General features: G+C 45.8%; 1 protein-coding gene across 1 annotated transcript; it reads right to left on the reverse strand.

Moving 5' to 3' along the window:
- Positions 1-829: 829 nt before the first annotated feature.
- On the reverse strand, positions 830-15,390 carry Asf1b (anti-silencing function 1B histone chaperone). The gene is made up of 4 exons (XM_032887510.1): positions 15,124-15,390; positions 5,350-5,465; positions 2,775-2,951; positions 830-1,858 (listed from the first exon to the last, which is right to left on the reverse strand). The coding sequence occupies exons 1-4, from the start codon at positions 15,230-15,232 to the stop codon at positions 1,652-1,654; spliced, it is 609 nt and encodes a 202-aa protein (XP_032743401.1). The 5' UTR covers positions 15,233-15,390; the 3' UTR covers positions 830-1,651.
- Between the last annotated feature and the right edge of the window lie 371 nt (positions 15,391-15,761).

A 15,761-nucleotide genomic window follows, 5' to 3' on the forward strand; every position in this document is an offset into this window, starting at 1 on the left:
CTGGCATACTTAAGCTTGGACAAAACAAAACCAAAAAAAAAAAAAATGAGCAAAGAAAAATAGGCTTTGACCCTCAGGTTGTGTGTGCAAACTGTACAATCAGCTGAGACTGAAATTAGGGGAGCAAGCAAAGGGAGAGAAGGTCCAGGTACTGTAAGGACAAGAAGTTACTCATGACACGGAAGTGACAAAGCAGTTAATACACAGGACAAAAAAGAAACAGCACAGTTTAAAAACATTTACATGCAGTAGATGACAGCACTTGCTGCTTTCTGGAGGATAGGTTCAATTCCCAGCGCCCATATGGAGAGTCACAGCCAGTTCTAGGAGCTCCAAAGCCTTCTGGTCTCTGCAGATACTAGGCACTCAAGTGGTACACAGCCAGCCAGCCAGGCAAAATACCCAAACACAAGATTTTTAAAAAAGTTTTAATCCAGGCAAGGCAGGGCACACGCTTAATCTCAGCACATGGGAGGCAGAGGCAGGTAGATTTCTGAGTTTGAGGCCAGCCTGGTCTCAGATCAAGTTCCAGGATAGCTGGAGAAACCCTGTCTCAAAAACAAAACAAAACAAAAAACAAAACCCTAAAAACAAAACAACAAAAACAAACCCACCACCATCACGACAAACTTCTTTTGTTAAAGAAAAACAAACCAAAAACCAAAAACCCACCATCATTAAAACAACCCTTTTCCAGGTATGGTGTACACTTTTAATCCTAGCACTGCAGAGGCAGAGGCAGGTGGACCTCTGGTCTACATAGTGAATCCCAGGCCTGCTGTGTGTGGGTGGATGGGCAGGAGAGGGGGAGAGAAAAAAGGCAGCACAATCTAGATGAAGTGCTTTTATTCTTAAGCCAACCAAAACTTTTAATATAAAACTTTGTAATATACACACTGCAATCACAATAGCATACATGTAGCAGCAAGGGGACGGAGGGCTTAGGGTAGGGGTGGATGGAATGGGAGTTTTTCGGGTCAGCCTGCCAAATACCTCCTTTATCCTAAAGCATTTGGGTATCTCATGAGAATGCACATGTGGTCAAAGCAAACCCTGACCACCCCATGGACTCCAAGCAGGACCTCTAATATACCTCCTACCCAGTGCAGTCCTCTCAGAAAGCCAGGCTCAGTCAGGAGATGAGAAGGTGGCTATGACCAAAAGTACCTGCCATCCCCTCATTGGCCTTGGGAGCTCACCTTTGGGGAGCTTTCTAGTACTAGTTAGACCGAATGTCCTAGACACTCTGAAAGGACAGCCTTTGTATTGAGTTGGCCTTCTAACCAGAACTCCTTCTTTGCCTGAGCCCCCAAGAACTAGAATTGGAAGGAGCAGTAGCCTCTGGCCAATACTAGCCAGGCACTACCCAAGCAAGCCTCAAGGCAGGTGGTGTTGAGAGCGTCCCACAGAATAGAAGGAAAGATGACACCAAGAATGAGCAACACAAGTACCTGCTTTTAGGGGCCAGTGGGTCATAAGTGAGATGATTCTTCTGGACCTGGATGGAAGAGATTGGGGCTGACAGGTCTGGAGACAGCTGGTGGTCCCCAAGTCCTTGAGAATGACCAAGCATGACTGTCTGGGCTTGTAGGTCTCCTCCAGGTGTGCAAGGAGACTGCCATGGTCCTACTGAGCCCTATCTGCCCCCCTGTCAGATGCAATCCATGGAGTTCTCAGGGAGGAGGCCTGGGATGCAGTTAGGGAGGCCCAGGTTTTTGACGGGAGTGCAACTGAGGGGAAGGCCAAAGTCCACATTGGGGTCCTGGTTTTCTATGGTTTCCAGCCTGTCAGGATTGTTGTCCCAGTTGATATGGAATCGGGTCACCCGGGGGTTAGAGGCCAAGATGTTCCGCTGTAACTGTAAGAAGAAGAATGTCAGCCCCTATCACCTAAGTGTACATTATTTCCTCAGACCTCTACTTTGAGCCTGAGAGTAGACTCAAGTGCCCCTGCTGCTCAGATGTAGAACCTAGAGATGTTTGTACACTCTGGGTAGGAATAGGGCCTTCTTATTCTGGTTTTGCTTATCTTTGTTCATTTGGTTTTAGGTTGTTTTGTTTTGAGAGAGGGCCTCAACTATGTAGCCCTGGCTGGCCTGGAACTATGTAGATATATATTTGGTTGTGAGCCTAGCCTTTAACAGCTGAGCCATCTCTCCAGCCCGGAACTATGTAGATAAAGGTGGTCTTGAACGCATGAGATCTGCCTGTATCCCCCACAAGTGCTTTAATTCCCAAGTACTGGGGTTAGAGGTTACTAGGCCTGGCTTATTTGCTTTTTTTTGAAAAACTTTGTGTTTGGCTGTAGCATATGTCTACGTCCCATATGTGTGCCTGGTGCCTTTGGAGGCCAGAAGAGGGCATGAATTCCCTAAAACTGAAGTAAAAATTGGTTTTGTACCACCATATGGGTGCTGGGAATTGAAGCCATCTCTCCGGTGATCCCCAACCCCCACATACCTAGAAACAGGGTCTTGTTATGTAGCCTAGGTTGGTCTGGAACTCATTATGTAGATGAGGCTGGCTTCTAACTTATGATACTCCTGGCTCAACTTTCTTAGGGCTGGGGTGCTGAGATCAGTGTGCTCCCCTGCACCGAGCTCTAGTCCGCACTGTTAGTCATGCCTCAGAAGAAATGACTTACTGTACCTAGTTCTAGTTTAGCACTGCAGAGACCGCATGACCTGTTAACCTTGACTGACCTTGGCTCCCATACCCGTTCAACTGTAAGGGAACTGGCCTGTCTAAAGCACAAAGTGCAGAGACAGGCCTCACCTGAGAGAAGTCTGGCTTTGGGGGTGGGTTCTCCCGAAGCTCCGGGTCTGGGTACTCATTGTTGACATAATAGCCTACACGGATGAACTCTTGTCCATGGTAGGTGCAGGTGATGAGAACCACAGTCACACCCACGGCGTCCGTCTCAGGAATAAGGGATGGGTTTGGGGCATCAGCCTAGGGAGACATATCCTGCGCTTTAGCACTGCCAATCATGCCCAAATGTCATTAACACAAAGACACCAAGGAAGGGGGACTAGACAAACTGATTATACAGATGACTATAAAGAAGAGATCATGAATTTGACTTAGCAGCACGGTTTTCCCAGCATGCAGAGTCCTGTCTTCAATCCTTAGTCTCTAGTAATAACAACAATAAGAAATCCAAAACCATGGAATTTGATTAGGAGACACAGGTGTTTGGGTGGAATATGGTGTATAAGGGACTGACAATGAGATGAAGCTGGTCAGGTGGCCTGCTGGGTCAATTAAGGGCTTGGGAAAGAGCAGTGCTTAGCAAGAGGTAAGGCCTAAAAAGACTGGTGGCATATGGAGGTTTGGCTGCAAAAGAAGAGAGGTCAGGCAGGAGTCAGCCTGGAGAGGGACAGTAGCCTAAACCCAGAAGCAGAAAAGAGTCACAGATACAGGTGTGGATGGAAAAGCTACGTTGGTGCAATAAGAAACCAATACATATGAAAACACAGATCCTTAACCAAAACCACAGCTGAGCATCACCAGTGGGGCCCTGTTCAATGGCCAAGCTACATGCTCTGGAAGTAGACCTTGGCTGTGAACATGGGCTCAGTGGGCTGGATAGGTAGGAGTGTGTGAGGGTGGGTAGCTTAGAACAGGGAAGGCAATGGGAAGAGGTGATGAATGGTGGCCCTGGACAAAGCACTACTCGGAAGTCACAGCCCAGCTTTGTATTCACTGGTTCTGAGTTTACAAATCTGGCAACTTAATACATCTAGAAACTTCAAAATCGACAAGTGTAATACTTTCATAATTGCTTACAGACATGTACAGAGCAAGGAAAATCCCTTTGCTTGGGTTCCAACATAGACCAAACTAGTGGCTACTTGACCTCCTTGCTTCAGCTTTCAACACAGAGCACAAGGACCCTTTTGGTTTCTTTCTTTCTTTTCTTTTTTTTTTTTTTTTGGAGCTGGGGACCAAACCCAGGGCCTTGCGCTTGCTAGACAAGCGCTCTACTGCTGAGCTAAATCCCCAACCCCCCTTTTCGGTTTCTTATGGTGCGCTTGGGTTCCTGTTTGTCAGGATGTGAACAGTTTTGCTATACATTTCCAGTCACTATAATATTTGTCTCTCTCCTGGCTAAGCAACCATGAAACCCCCTGGAACCTTTTTTTACTACACTGCCAACAATCCCAAGGAAGAATATAAACATTTAAGTTTTATATTCATGCCCGCCTTTATTACACATCCTTATATTTGTTCATTAAGACAGGCTCTCACTATGTAGCTATGGCTAGCCTCAAACTCACAGAGATCTGCCTGCTTCTGCCTCCTGAATGCTCAGATTAAAAGTATTCCACAACTTCCCTAATTGTTTTTTTTACAGCATCTGGCTGTGTACTCTAGGCTAGCCTTGAACATGAAGCAATCTTTCTTCCACGGCCTTCCATGTACTGAGATTACAAACAAGAACCACTACACTCAGCTACGACCTTGAGTAGAAACTGAGTACTTGACTCTTCATTATGCACACAAATGTTCAACTCACTGATGCCAAATGATTTATTGAGAGGTCTTAAAAAAATCAATGAGTAAAGATTTATATCATATAGCAAATAACAAAATAAAGAAGTAAGATCCCCAAATGCAGTACTAAAGTGCTGTCTGGGTAAAAGAAACTTATGGGGAGAATCTGTGCTGGGTAAGCTCTGTTCAGATATGGGTCAGTGCTTCTGGCTGAGTTCCGGAGTCAACACTGGTAAGGTATTTGAGACACAGGGTCTTACTACATAGCCCAGGATGGATCCAAATTGTGTGTGCTGGGTTACTGCTGTGCCCAGCTCTGGCTGATGAATAAGTTGTCAAAACTCTTAGTCCTTAGTCCTTATTCTTCCTTGAGGGGAATAGTTCAACATTCATGAACTATGTTAATGGGTTTTGTACAACTTCTGTGAACATCACAAATTAGTGGTCCAGTGGTCACTAAGAGTTGTGACCCAGAGGTCGCTACCTCTGGGGAGGGGGGTAGGACATCTGATAAGACTGCATGAGTTCAGGGTGGTAGTCCTTTGAAGGACAGCTTCAGTCAGACGGCTCCTGGCAGTCAACCAAGACATGTGGTTCAGGCAGGCCTTGAACTTGTGGTCCTCCTGCCTCACCATCCTGAGTAGCTGGGATTATAGTAGTTGTGTCACCAGCCTCAGTTTAAGGATTTGAACTTAAACCTGACTACCAAAATCAGTGTGCTTTCAGGTAAAAGGAAGGCTCTAGGCTTGGGTGTGGCTCAATAGTGGAGTGCACGTCTAGTATGTCAGGCCCTGGCTCCGTCTCCAGCCTGGAACATTTCTGGAAATCAAGGGCTCAGGCAAAGCATACTTACCTGAAAGACGAACATATGCCTTCCTGCAGGAACAGGGCCCACCAGCACTGAGTCTAGGATCTGATCAAACTCCTCGCTCTCAGCTGAGCCCACATAAATGATCTTCCACTCAAGGTCTGCAAGAACATGGGGGATAAGGGAGTTGAGGACTGACACAGTTGGAGAGCAAGGTCTTTTTGTCAACATCAGGTGAATCTGAATATACTAGAAGGTCCTATAACTGCTGGGCAATAGGCCTTGGCACCACAGTCCTGAATTAGAGCAAAATGAAGATCCACTTTAATGGAGACATTTTTTTTCCTATGGGCCTAATTCTGCCAAGTGACCTTGACTCTGGCCCTCCAGGGAAACTTAGGCCTCTCAGTAGCTGAGAGGAAGCATAGAGCAGAGACTGATCCAAGAGTCCTGTGGCAAGGCTTGTGAGGGAACAGCAGGGAGTTAGGCTGCCCTGGTCTCTGGGTAGGAAGTGCCATCCTCTTTCACAGAAGGGTTGGTGCCACCCTAGTAGAGCAGATCCCTCGATAACTGGGGCAGGGTGGCAGATTCCAATCCAGCAGGACAGCCAGGTGGCAGGAGGAGAAAGGCAAAGCTGCGGGGGGAACCAACTTGTCCCAAACTTGTCCACATCTGGCACCGACTCATGCCTACTTGTGCACATTGTGGGACAGAGGCTCTGCCAGCAAATGGTGTGTGATAAGGCATCCCTCCAAACCTGACTCTGTACTCCATCACTAAGGGGGCTTGGTCCTGGAGTATACCCACAAGAGATGAAAGAAAAAGTACCTGGAGACCCTTCCCTCTGATCTTAGGAGAGCCCTGGTACTCATAGCCTCTTGTAGGGGGGCCAAGTATTACCAGGAGCAAGGTCATGCTAGTACAGAGAAGCTTGGCATCAGACCCAGAACTTATTTTAGGCTCTTTGAAATTACACAACCCCTAGCTCCAGCAGCTGGGAAAAGTTGCACAAGCTGAGATTTTCAGAGAACTCTTGGAAGCTGCCTGGCTCTTGGTCCAGTGTGGTGCAGGCATCCAACACACTGGAAGCACACAGATCATATGTGGAGTTTGTCACCTGGATCATAAAGCTCTCCTTTATACATCTACTCCCTTGTTCCTTCACACTTTCACCCAGATCTTTCTAGGTGACCCCATGCCCACGGTTCACCAGGTTCAAACTCCAGCCTCAGCATTTTGGGGAAATTATTAGGTATTTCATTTTTTTAAGCTTTATTTTCTTATGTGCATCCCCTTTTATTTTATGTGCATGGGGTGTTTGCCTGCATGTCTGTCTTTGCACCCTTTGGTGCCTGGGCTCAGCGGCCAGAAGATGGTGTTGGGTCTCTGGAACTAGAGGTACTGTAGTGAGTTGGTCTAGTGCTGCTTGTATTCAAATGCTAACTCCTGTATCCAAGATCTGGCTGCTCCACGACAAGCCTTCAGATATACCAGCCTTTGTTGTGTAAACCTTGCTCCCCAAGATATCCCCGACTGGTTAGTAAAGATGCCTAGAGTATGTAGAGCAGAAGAGAAGTAGGTGGGGCTTCAGGTCCTGGGACTGGGGTATCAGGCAGGCACCACAGTGAGAGAAGAAAGAAGTTATCATGAGGTAGGTGGATCACGAGTGCATGACCATGAGGGCTGCCTGCCTATTGGAGTAGGAGTGACCCAGGCAGAACATGGCAAGTTCTCAGTTATTAACAGCGAAGTAGACAAAATAACATAAAAGGTTGATATCTGCCTAGCTCTAACAGTTTAAAGCTTATTATAAATGTAAAGGATTTTGTCTTTTATTTGAAAACTAAGTCTAAGATCTAAGTCAGATAGAAATCCCCAAAATAATATTTACCACAACATTTGGCAAACCAACGAGGGGTAAGAACTTACTTATAACCCAAATTGAAATTTCAAACTCCCTGGATGAAAAGTGCATTGGAGACGGCTCAGTGGTTAAGAGCACTGACTGCTCTTCCAGAGGTCCTGAGTTCAATTCCCAGCATCCACATGGTGGCTCACAACCATCTGTAATGGGATCCAATGCCCTCTTCTGGTGTGTCTGAGGACAGCTACAGTGTACTCACATACATGAAATAAATAAATCTTACAAAAAAAAAAAAAAAAGATGCGTTGCCCCATTAAGATAGAAGTAGTTAACAACTATGTGGGTGCTGGGAACTAAACCTGGGTTCTTTGGGAGAGTAATCAGTGGTCTAACTGTAGAGCTCTCTTTCTAGCTGTCCCCAGCTGTTTATTTCTGAGGAGGGCTGGTGATGGAACTTAGGGCACATGCCAAAAAAGTGCTGTACATCTGAGCCGTGCTCCCAGACCCATGGATCTAGTTGTATAAAAACTGACACTCTAGAATCAGTGATTCTGGAAGGACAGAGAAGTATGTGACTCTTGCTTGATCTCACTTGCTGAGATGACTCTGTCAAGCTTTACTTTCCTCAGGGCCCTTCCCCCAAGCCCCATGGTGTCACATATTTGTACACTTAATCAATGTGTTGGAGGGAATGCCAGGCAAAAAAGAGTTTGACACAGAATATTCCCTGTGTCCCCAAGGCACCCAACATTGCTTAGTCTAGGTCAATACCTTTGGCAAAACCTTTTAAAACACTGTAGTGTACACTAGAAGCCAGCAGATGGTGAGCCCCATCTTGACATGGGCCTGAAACAGACCAGAGAATTCACAAAAGACCACATAAAATACGGACTGGCTACAGTCAGAGCTGATCAAATCTATAGAAATAGATGGTGAAATAAGGTGCAATAATTTTAAATTTGAAGTTTTTCTCATAGTTTCTTCCTTTAAAAGACAGAATTGCACTGGATATATCTTTAATCTCAGCTTGTGAGATATAACTTTAAAAAAAATGACAGAGTTGGGTTTGAGAAATGGCTCTGAGGGTTAAGGCACAAAATATAAAGACCTAGCTCAGTCTCCAAAATACATATGGTGGAAGGAGAGCCGATTCCAGCAGGCTGTCCTCTGACCTCTGCAAGCACTAGCACATTCATACACATATGTAAAAACACAGGGACAACTAATACAGTCTTCCTTTGTAATGTAGGCTAGTCCAGGACTTTAACGTACCTGCAAGCCTTCCAAGTATTGGAATTACAAGAGTGCACCCATGTGTGTCTCTCACTGAATCCGGAGCTTATTTGGTCGGCGAGACTGGTAGCCAGTGCACCCTTGGGATCCATTCATCTATACCTTTTGCAATCCCCTGCTTGTACCTGAGTGTTGAACATTCAAACTCAGGTCCTTCCTGAGCCATTTCCTCACACTGGAATGCAGTATTTTGAACAAAGAGAAATTAAGATTTCACTTCAGAATATACTCAGCTTTTAGCACCTGTAGGTTATATAACCATAAACTCAACCAACCAGATAGAAAATATTAGAAAAACAACCTGGGGCTGGAGGCATAGCCCAGAGGTAGAATACCAATCTAGCATTCATGATTCCTGGGTTCCATCCCAGCACCACACACAAAACCAAGTCTGTACTGAACATGAATATGCACAACTGTTTTTGTTGTTTATTCTCACATCATGTAGCCCTGGCTAGCCTAGACTTCAGAGATCCACCTGCTGTGCCTCTTGAGTGCTAGAATTAAAGGCTTGTCACGTATTCTCTAAACAGCATAGTATAACATCTATGTTCACAGTACTGACACTAAGGTAGAATAAGTCATGAGGGCTGGGAAGATGGCTCAGTAATCACAGTGCTTTCTATATAAGCATGTAAAAGGAGCACAGTGCTCACCTATAACCCTAGCCTTGGAAGGTGGCCATAGGAGACCGCTATAATGAACTGGCTAGTAAGCCTAGCCAGACCACCAAGCCTTGGGTTTAGGAGACCCTGTCTCAATGGATAAAGCACAAAGAGCATTCTGAAGACGATTCCTGACATCAGTCCAAGAACTCCCTCATATACAACCTGTCTGTCCCATCTCCTCCCCCCAAAATGAAAAAGAGTCACTTGTAGATGATTAGTCTACAGGAAGGGGCTGGTTGTTATGGTACACACCTGTACCATAACACTCTGGAGATGTAGAATCCTGAATTCAAGACTAGACTCTTGTAACAAATTAAGTTCAAGACCAACATAGGGTTCATAGACCCTGTCCAAAAAAGAAAAAGTCAGACTAATAAAAGTCTAGGGAAGACTATGCACAGGTTCTATGCAAACACTATACCAGTTTGTATAAGGACCTTGAACACCTGTAGATACTGGTGCCTGAGGGACTTAAAGCTCTGAGATCAATGGTGGCAACTATTTCTTCAAAAGGAGGTATGGACCATCAGAACATTCATACAGTATAAAGTCATAATGACCAAACAGAGGATGACATTTCATTTTTTTTTTTAAAGACAGGATCCCACTGTATAAACAGGCTGACCTTGAACTCACAAATATCCTCTTGCCTCTCCCTCTCAACCATTGGGATTTTTGTTTTCTTTTCTTTTTCTTTTTTTTTTTTTTTTTGTTTTTTTTTTGGAGCTGGGGACTGAACCCAGGGCCTTGCGCTTCCTTGGTAAGCGCTCTACCACTGAGCTAAATCCCCAGCCCCTTGTTTTCTTAATATATGTATGATGTGTATACACCTATGTAATATGGTGTGCCTAAGCCATGGAGTGTATGAAGAGGACAACCTAAGTACAATACATTGTCAGCACATAAGAGCTTTTGGGGATTCTTGTTCTCTATGACATTTATCCACTGAGTTATCTCCATAGCCCAATTCTGTTTTGTTTTCATGCTCTAAGTTCACACTGGCCCCTGTTAGAGGACACACCTTTTTCGATTTGGGAAAATAAAACCAAAGCTGAAAAATATTACTAAAGATATATAAAAATTGTTGTAGATGACTTGAGCTTGTTTTAGACAGGATTGGGAAAAAATCCAGAACTTGACACATGCTAGACAAATGCTTAATGATCCACACCTCAACCCATTCCTGTCCTTTTCCCCTCCTTTATTTCTTGAGACAGGTCTGTATAGTCTTGACAATCCACCTGCCTCTGCATTCTGAGTGCTGGGATTAAAGGTGTGTACACCATGCTCTGGCCTTATTTGTTTGCTTTCTTTTTCCTTCTTTTTTTTTTTTTTAAAGATTTATTTTATTCATATAACTACACTGTAGCTGTCCTCAAACACACCAGAAGAGGGCATCGGATCCCATTACAGATGGTTTTGAGCTACCATGTGGTTGCTAGGAATTGAACTCAGGACCTCTAGAAGAGCAGTCAGCACTCTTAACCATTGAGCCATCTCTCCAGCCCACTTTCCTTTCCCGTCATTGCTTCTTTTTCTTTCTTTCTTTCTTTTCTGGGGCAGTGTCAGGTAGCCCAGGCTGACTTGTAACTTGCTGTGAAGCTAAGGCTGGCCTTGACCTTCTTCTAATCCTATCATCACTCTCCCCAACCCCTTGAGTGCTGGGGTCACAGGTATGTGACATACTTCCTTGCTTCTTTTTTTTTTTTTTTTTTTTTTTTGGTTCTTTTTTTTGGAGCTGGGGACCGAACCCAGGGGCTTTCGCGTTCTAGGCAAGCGCTCTACCACTGAGCTAAATCCCCAACCCCACTTCCTTGCTTCTTTGAGACCAGGTTTCCCTATGTAGCTCCTGTAACTGCTTACACGGCTGGCGTGTAGCTGAGCACTGTTTTCATTTTTAAAACTTCTGTGGGTCTCTATCACCACGAAGGTTGAGCCGTGCAGTTTTAGCAGGTACAAGATCTACCCGGGACACCAGCGGCACTATGCCAGGACCGACAGGAAAGTTTTCCAGTTTCTTTGCATGATCTTTTTTTTTTTTCTTTTCTTTTTTTTTCGGAGCTGGGGACCAAACCCAGGGCCTTGCACTTGCTAGGCAAGCGCTCTACCACTGAGCTAAATCCCCAACCCCAGTTTTCCAGTTTCTTAATGCCAAATGTGAGTCTGCATTGCTTTCCAAAAGGAATCCTCGGCAGATAACCTGGACTGTCCTCTACAGAAGAAAACACAGCAAAGGACAGTTGGAAGACATTCAAAAGAAAAGAGCCCACTGTGCAGTCAGACCTCAGCGAGCCATCACTGGTGCATCTCTGGCTGATATAATGGCCAAGAGGTGAGGACTCAGAAACCAGGAGTCAGAAAAGCTCACAGAGCAGGCTATAAGGGCTGCCAAGGAAGCAAAAAAGGCTAAGCAAGCGTCAAAGACTGCAATGGCGGCTGCCAAGGCCCCCACAAAGGCAGCCCCTAAACAAAAGACTGAAGCCTGGGAAGATCTCTGCTCCTAGAGTTGGTGGGAAATGCTAATTTGGTAGATCAGAGTTTAAAATAAAGACCTGTCTTTAACTCTTAAAAAAATTCTGTATATTATTGCCTGGTCTTTTGTTCATCACACAGATTAACACTGATGCACAATATCTGGCTTCTATGACTTCTTCAACTGGTACTTCTTGAAATTCTTCACTTAAGAGAAGGGAAGCTGGGGCTGGGGATTTAGCTCAGTGGTAGAGCACTTACCTAGGAAGCGCAAGGCCCTGGGTTGGTCCCCAGCAAAAAAAAAAAAAAAAAAAAAAAAAAGAGAAGGAAGCTGGGCCAAACCACTAAATGTAGACCTTGGAACTGTCTACTTCCAGATGCTGAAGAGAGGTGACCAAAGGGTTTCAGAGCTTTTCAGAAACCGGGTCAGATGACCAGGGCTGAGGAGGCTTGTCAGGTTTCAGCAGATAGTGCCCAAATGCAAGAAAACAACTTCTCTACTGTTCATGGAAAGGAAGCCAGGAAGATGAAGGCCATCGCCAGGCCAGAGTGTAAGGAATAGAACTAATCATCATTACTTAGAGGAAAACATCCTCTTTTATCTTTTCAAAGGGTCCTGATGTGACAAATGCTATGGTCATTCCTAATATGTTCTCCTAAAATAGACTGTTGAGCTGGTGATACAGCTCAATGGCAGGCAGGGCAACTGTTCAGCATGTGTGTAGTCCTGGATTTGATTTCTAAAACAAAAACAAGAGACACCACACACATGACCCCTATTGCCCCCACAAAAAAATAAAGATATTAAAATTAAAACTTGCAAGTAGGGGCTGGGGAGATGGCTCAGCATTTAAGAACACTTGATAATCTTACAGAGGACCCAGCTTTGATCCCCGGCACCCACATAGTGGTTCACAATGGTCTCTAATTCCAGTTCAGATCATCTGATGCCTTCTTCTGCAGGCACTGGGTGCACATGTGGTACATGTACATGCATGCTGACAAAGTACACATGAGCAAATAAAAAAGATATACAAGTAAATGTTTTCTTCCTTTTTTAGGACTGAAGGAAAGCAAAGGAATCTGGGAGCTGGCTAGAGGTCTCGGCAGATAGTGTTTCCCATGAAAACCTAAGAACTTGAATTCAGGGTGCTGGAGAGATAGTTCAAGATTAGAATCTAGTATTGATCTTAAAGACCCAGGTTTGATTCCCAACACCCATGTCAGGAGTCTCAAACCAGCTAAAGAGGATCAGATGTCTCTGCCTTCCAGGGGCTCCCATGCGTATGCCACCTCCAACATAGACACAAAAATTAAAAGAGAAGGAACGCACATGTGGTGGTACACACCTTTTTAATCCCAGCACTGGGAAGGCAGAGACAAACAGATCTTTGACTTCAAGGCCAGCCTGATCTACAGAGTAAGCTCTAGGCCAGCCAGAACTATATAGAAACCTTGTTTCAAAAAACAAAAGGAGAAAACATCATTACTTAGGAGGATAAAATGGTGGATCCCTGGCTTACTAGACAGGCCAACTAGCAATATTGGAGCTCCAGATTTTATAGAGACACTTTCTAAAATAGGCAGGACAAGATAGAGACAGCCCATGGGTTAAGAGCATTGGCTGCTCTCCTAGAGGCCAGGTAAGATTCCTAACACCTACATGGAAACTCACAAGCCTGTAACTCCAGTTCTAGGACACCCAACTCCTTCTTTTGAACTATGTGGGTATCAGGCACTCAAGTGGTGGCATAAATACATGTAGGCAAAACATACACACACAAAAATAAATAAAATAAGGTGGAAAGCAATTGAGAAAAACCACTTGAAGTTTCTCTGGCCCACACCCACAGACAAATTAAAACTAAAAAATAAAATTTAAAAACAATCTGGACTCAGAACTCTGAGACAAACTTCAATGATAATGCTTCTACTATCTGGCTGACTTGGAAAAAATCACCCTGCTCCCATTAAAACATGACCAGCAGGCTAACTCTAGCCTTGTTCTGATTCTATAAATAAAGAATAGAAGTATCACTAGGCAATGACCATGCAACCATTTTTAAATGCAAGGAGCACAGACAGGCTGATTGAAACCTGATCTCTCAGCATCTGGGAACTGTGAATCCTTTAATCTATCAGCTCCTTATATCTCCTCTTGGCTTCCAAATAACTCTTATTCCACATTGTTACTCTACCTTTTATTTATTTATTTACACCCTGCCTTGTTCCAGCAAGGGTTTAACCCAGCTTATTCTATAGTGAGTCATAAGCAGATTCGTTTAAACTTAAAAAGGGTAAGAAACTAGGGAGAGGCCAAGCCGCTGGCCCACTCCAAGCACACACATCCAAGTGAACAGGAGTGGCTGGCCCTGCCTGAACACCACTCAACAGCCACCAAGGGGCACTGGTTGCCACAACCTAGCCTCTCAGAGCTCTACCTCCTCAGCTGCTACATCCTTTTCAGCACTCAGTAGAGAAATGCTCTCCTGTTGTGCTTCCCCCTGAAAGCTGGACTTACCTCTCAAAGTGACCTCACATTTTACATGTTCACAGATTTATTTGAAAGGTCTTTTGCTCTTGATGGCTCTTGTCCTCTTATCTATGAGATGAGAGCCATGTCCACCTTTATGTCCCACAGATGAATTAAGTCATTCTGTGAAAGATCCACAAAAGCCAGTGTCCTCCCAGCTGATGAAAGTTCCATCCCATTCCTGTTTGGCCAGTCCACCCACTCCCCAGATGAGATCAGCCCATCAGAAGGGATGAGGGATTCCTTGCACTGAGTTAGCTGGAAGCCAGTAGAAATCTCAGAAACTGGAAGAGGGCTGCCTGGCTGTGGCACCCTCACCTGAGTACATTCACCCAGACCAGGAGCTGGGGAGACCAAACCTACAAAGACTGGAGTCAGAAGCCCCTATCTCTCCTCTGGGGACGCTCATACATAGGATTTGGGACTAACCTAAAGAAAGAAGCCCTGGTATAGACAACACCATGCCGTTACAGTTGGCAAACAGGAGTTACTGGGGACAAATCTGGAGTTGTCTGGGGTGTTGCTGGGAGCCATGGGATGGAGGAGGACTTGTCATGGGCAGACAAGGTAACAAAAGAGGAGGGTCTGGTTAGTTTGCAGGAAAAGGTATGCACACGGAAAATGAGGGGACGGTACTGGAGGTTGGGTTCCCATAGGATAGATAGGTTTCCTATGGGGAAGGCATAAAACCGGGGTCTAGCCATAGGGAAGAAGGCGTGGCTGATGGGTCTCCATGAACCCAATGGAGGCTGACACCTCTACAAGGAAAACGTGCAAGGACAAGCGGTGCAAGATGAGGGGTGACGAGGCCTCCACGAGACAATGCAGACTGTATAGAGTCGTATCCACCGAGGGGTCGGAGTTGGGCCATGGAGGCGTATTACTAATGGGAGATTCAGTTGGCCCAGGGGAGAGGTTCCCAGGGAGACTGGGAGTGGCACAAACGAGGTCAGGAGGGTTCGGGGTCCCCTGCACAGGCCCAGCCTCACCGTCAGACAGGGCCTCACTGCATTCGAAGCTGATCTCGAACCGGAAGGGGCTGTGGAAAGGGCTCGGGTTCTCCAGCACAGCCACATTCAGCACCGACACCTTGGCCATCACCTCGCCCGGGAGCCGCAGGTACTGTGGAGCCTTCTTCCGTGACTTGCGACAGAGAAGGAGGGGGTCGGCAGGACAGAAAGCTCGCACTGATTCCCAACTCTTCTTTCTGAAGAGCTTCTCCCGTAAGCGCGCTCCCTTCAAATAGCCGGCTCCGCCCTCCAGCCAATCGCCGCTAAGGATCTATGACGGCGCGAGCCGTCAGCCAATCCTGGGGCGTCTTCCGGCGCGCGCCTGGACCCACAGACCAATCAGAGACGCTCCCTCTTCACGGTCTACAGGAGGCGGAACGATAATCTCTTAGCGTCGTAAAGGTCTATCGGGAACCAATCCCTAGAGTCTCCGACTCGATAGCTTGTACGGGTGGGCGGAGTTAGAGCGCGGAACTTCTCTTGTCCAATCCCAAGGGTTACCGCACCAGCATGACCCTCCCCTCGTTCCGCTTTTCCGGTAGACGCACCTCACAGAGAGCAGCGCCACCAACGGCCGAACGGTGGCGCGCGACTCTCACTAAAACGCGCAGAGGGGG

This window comes from Rattus rattus, chromosome 17 (genome assembly GCF_011064425.1).
Source record: "Rattus rattus isolate New Zealand chromosome 17, Rrattus_CSIRO_v1, whole genome shotgun sequence".
In the NCBI taxonomy this organism is placed as follows: Eukaryota; Metazoa; Chordata; class Mammalia; order Rodentia; family Muridae; genus Rattus; species Rattus rattus.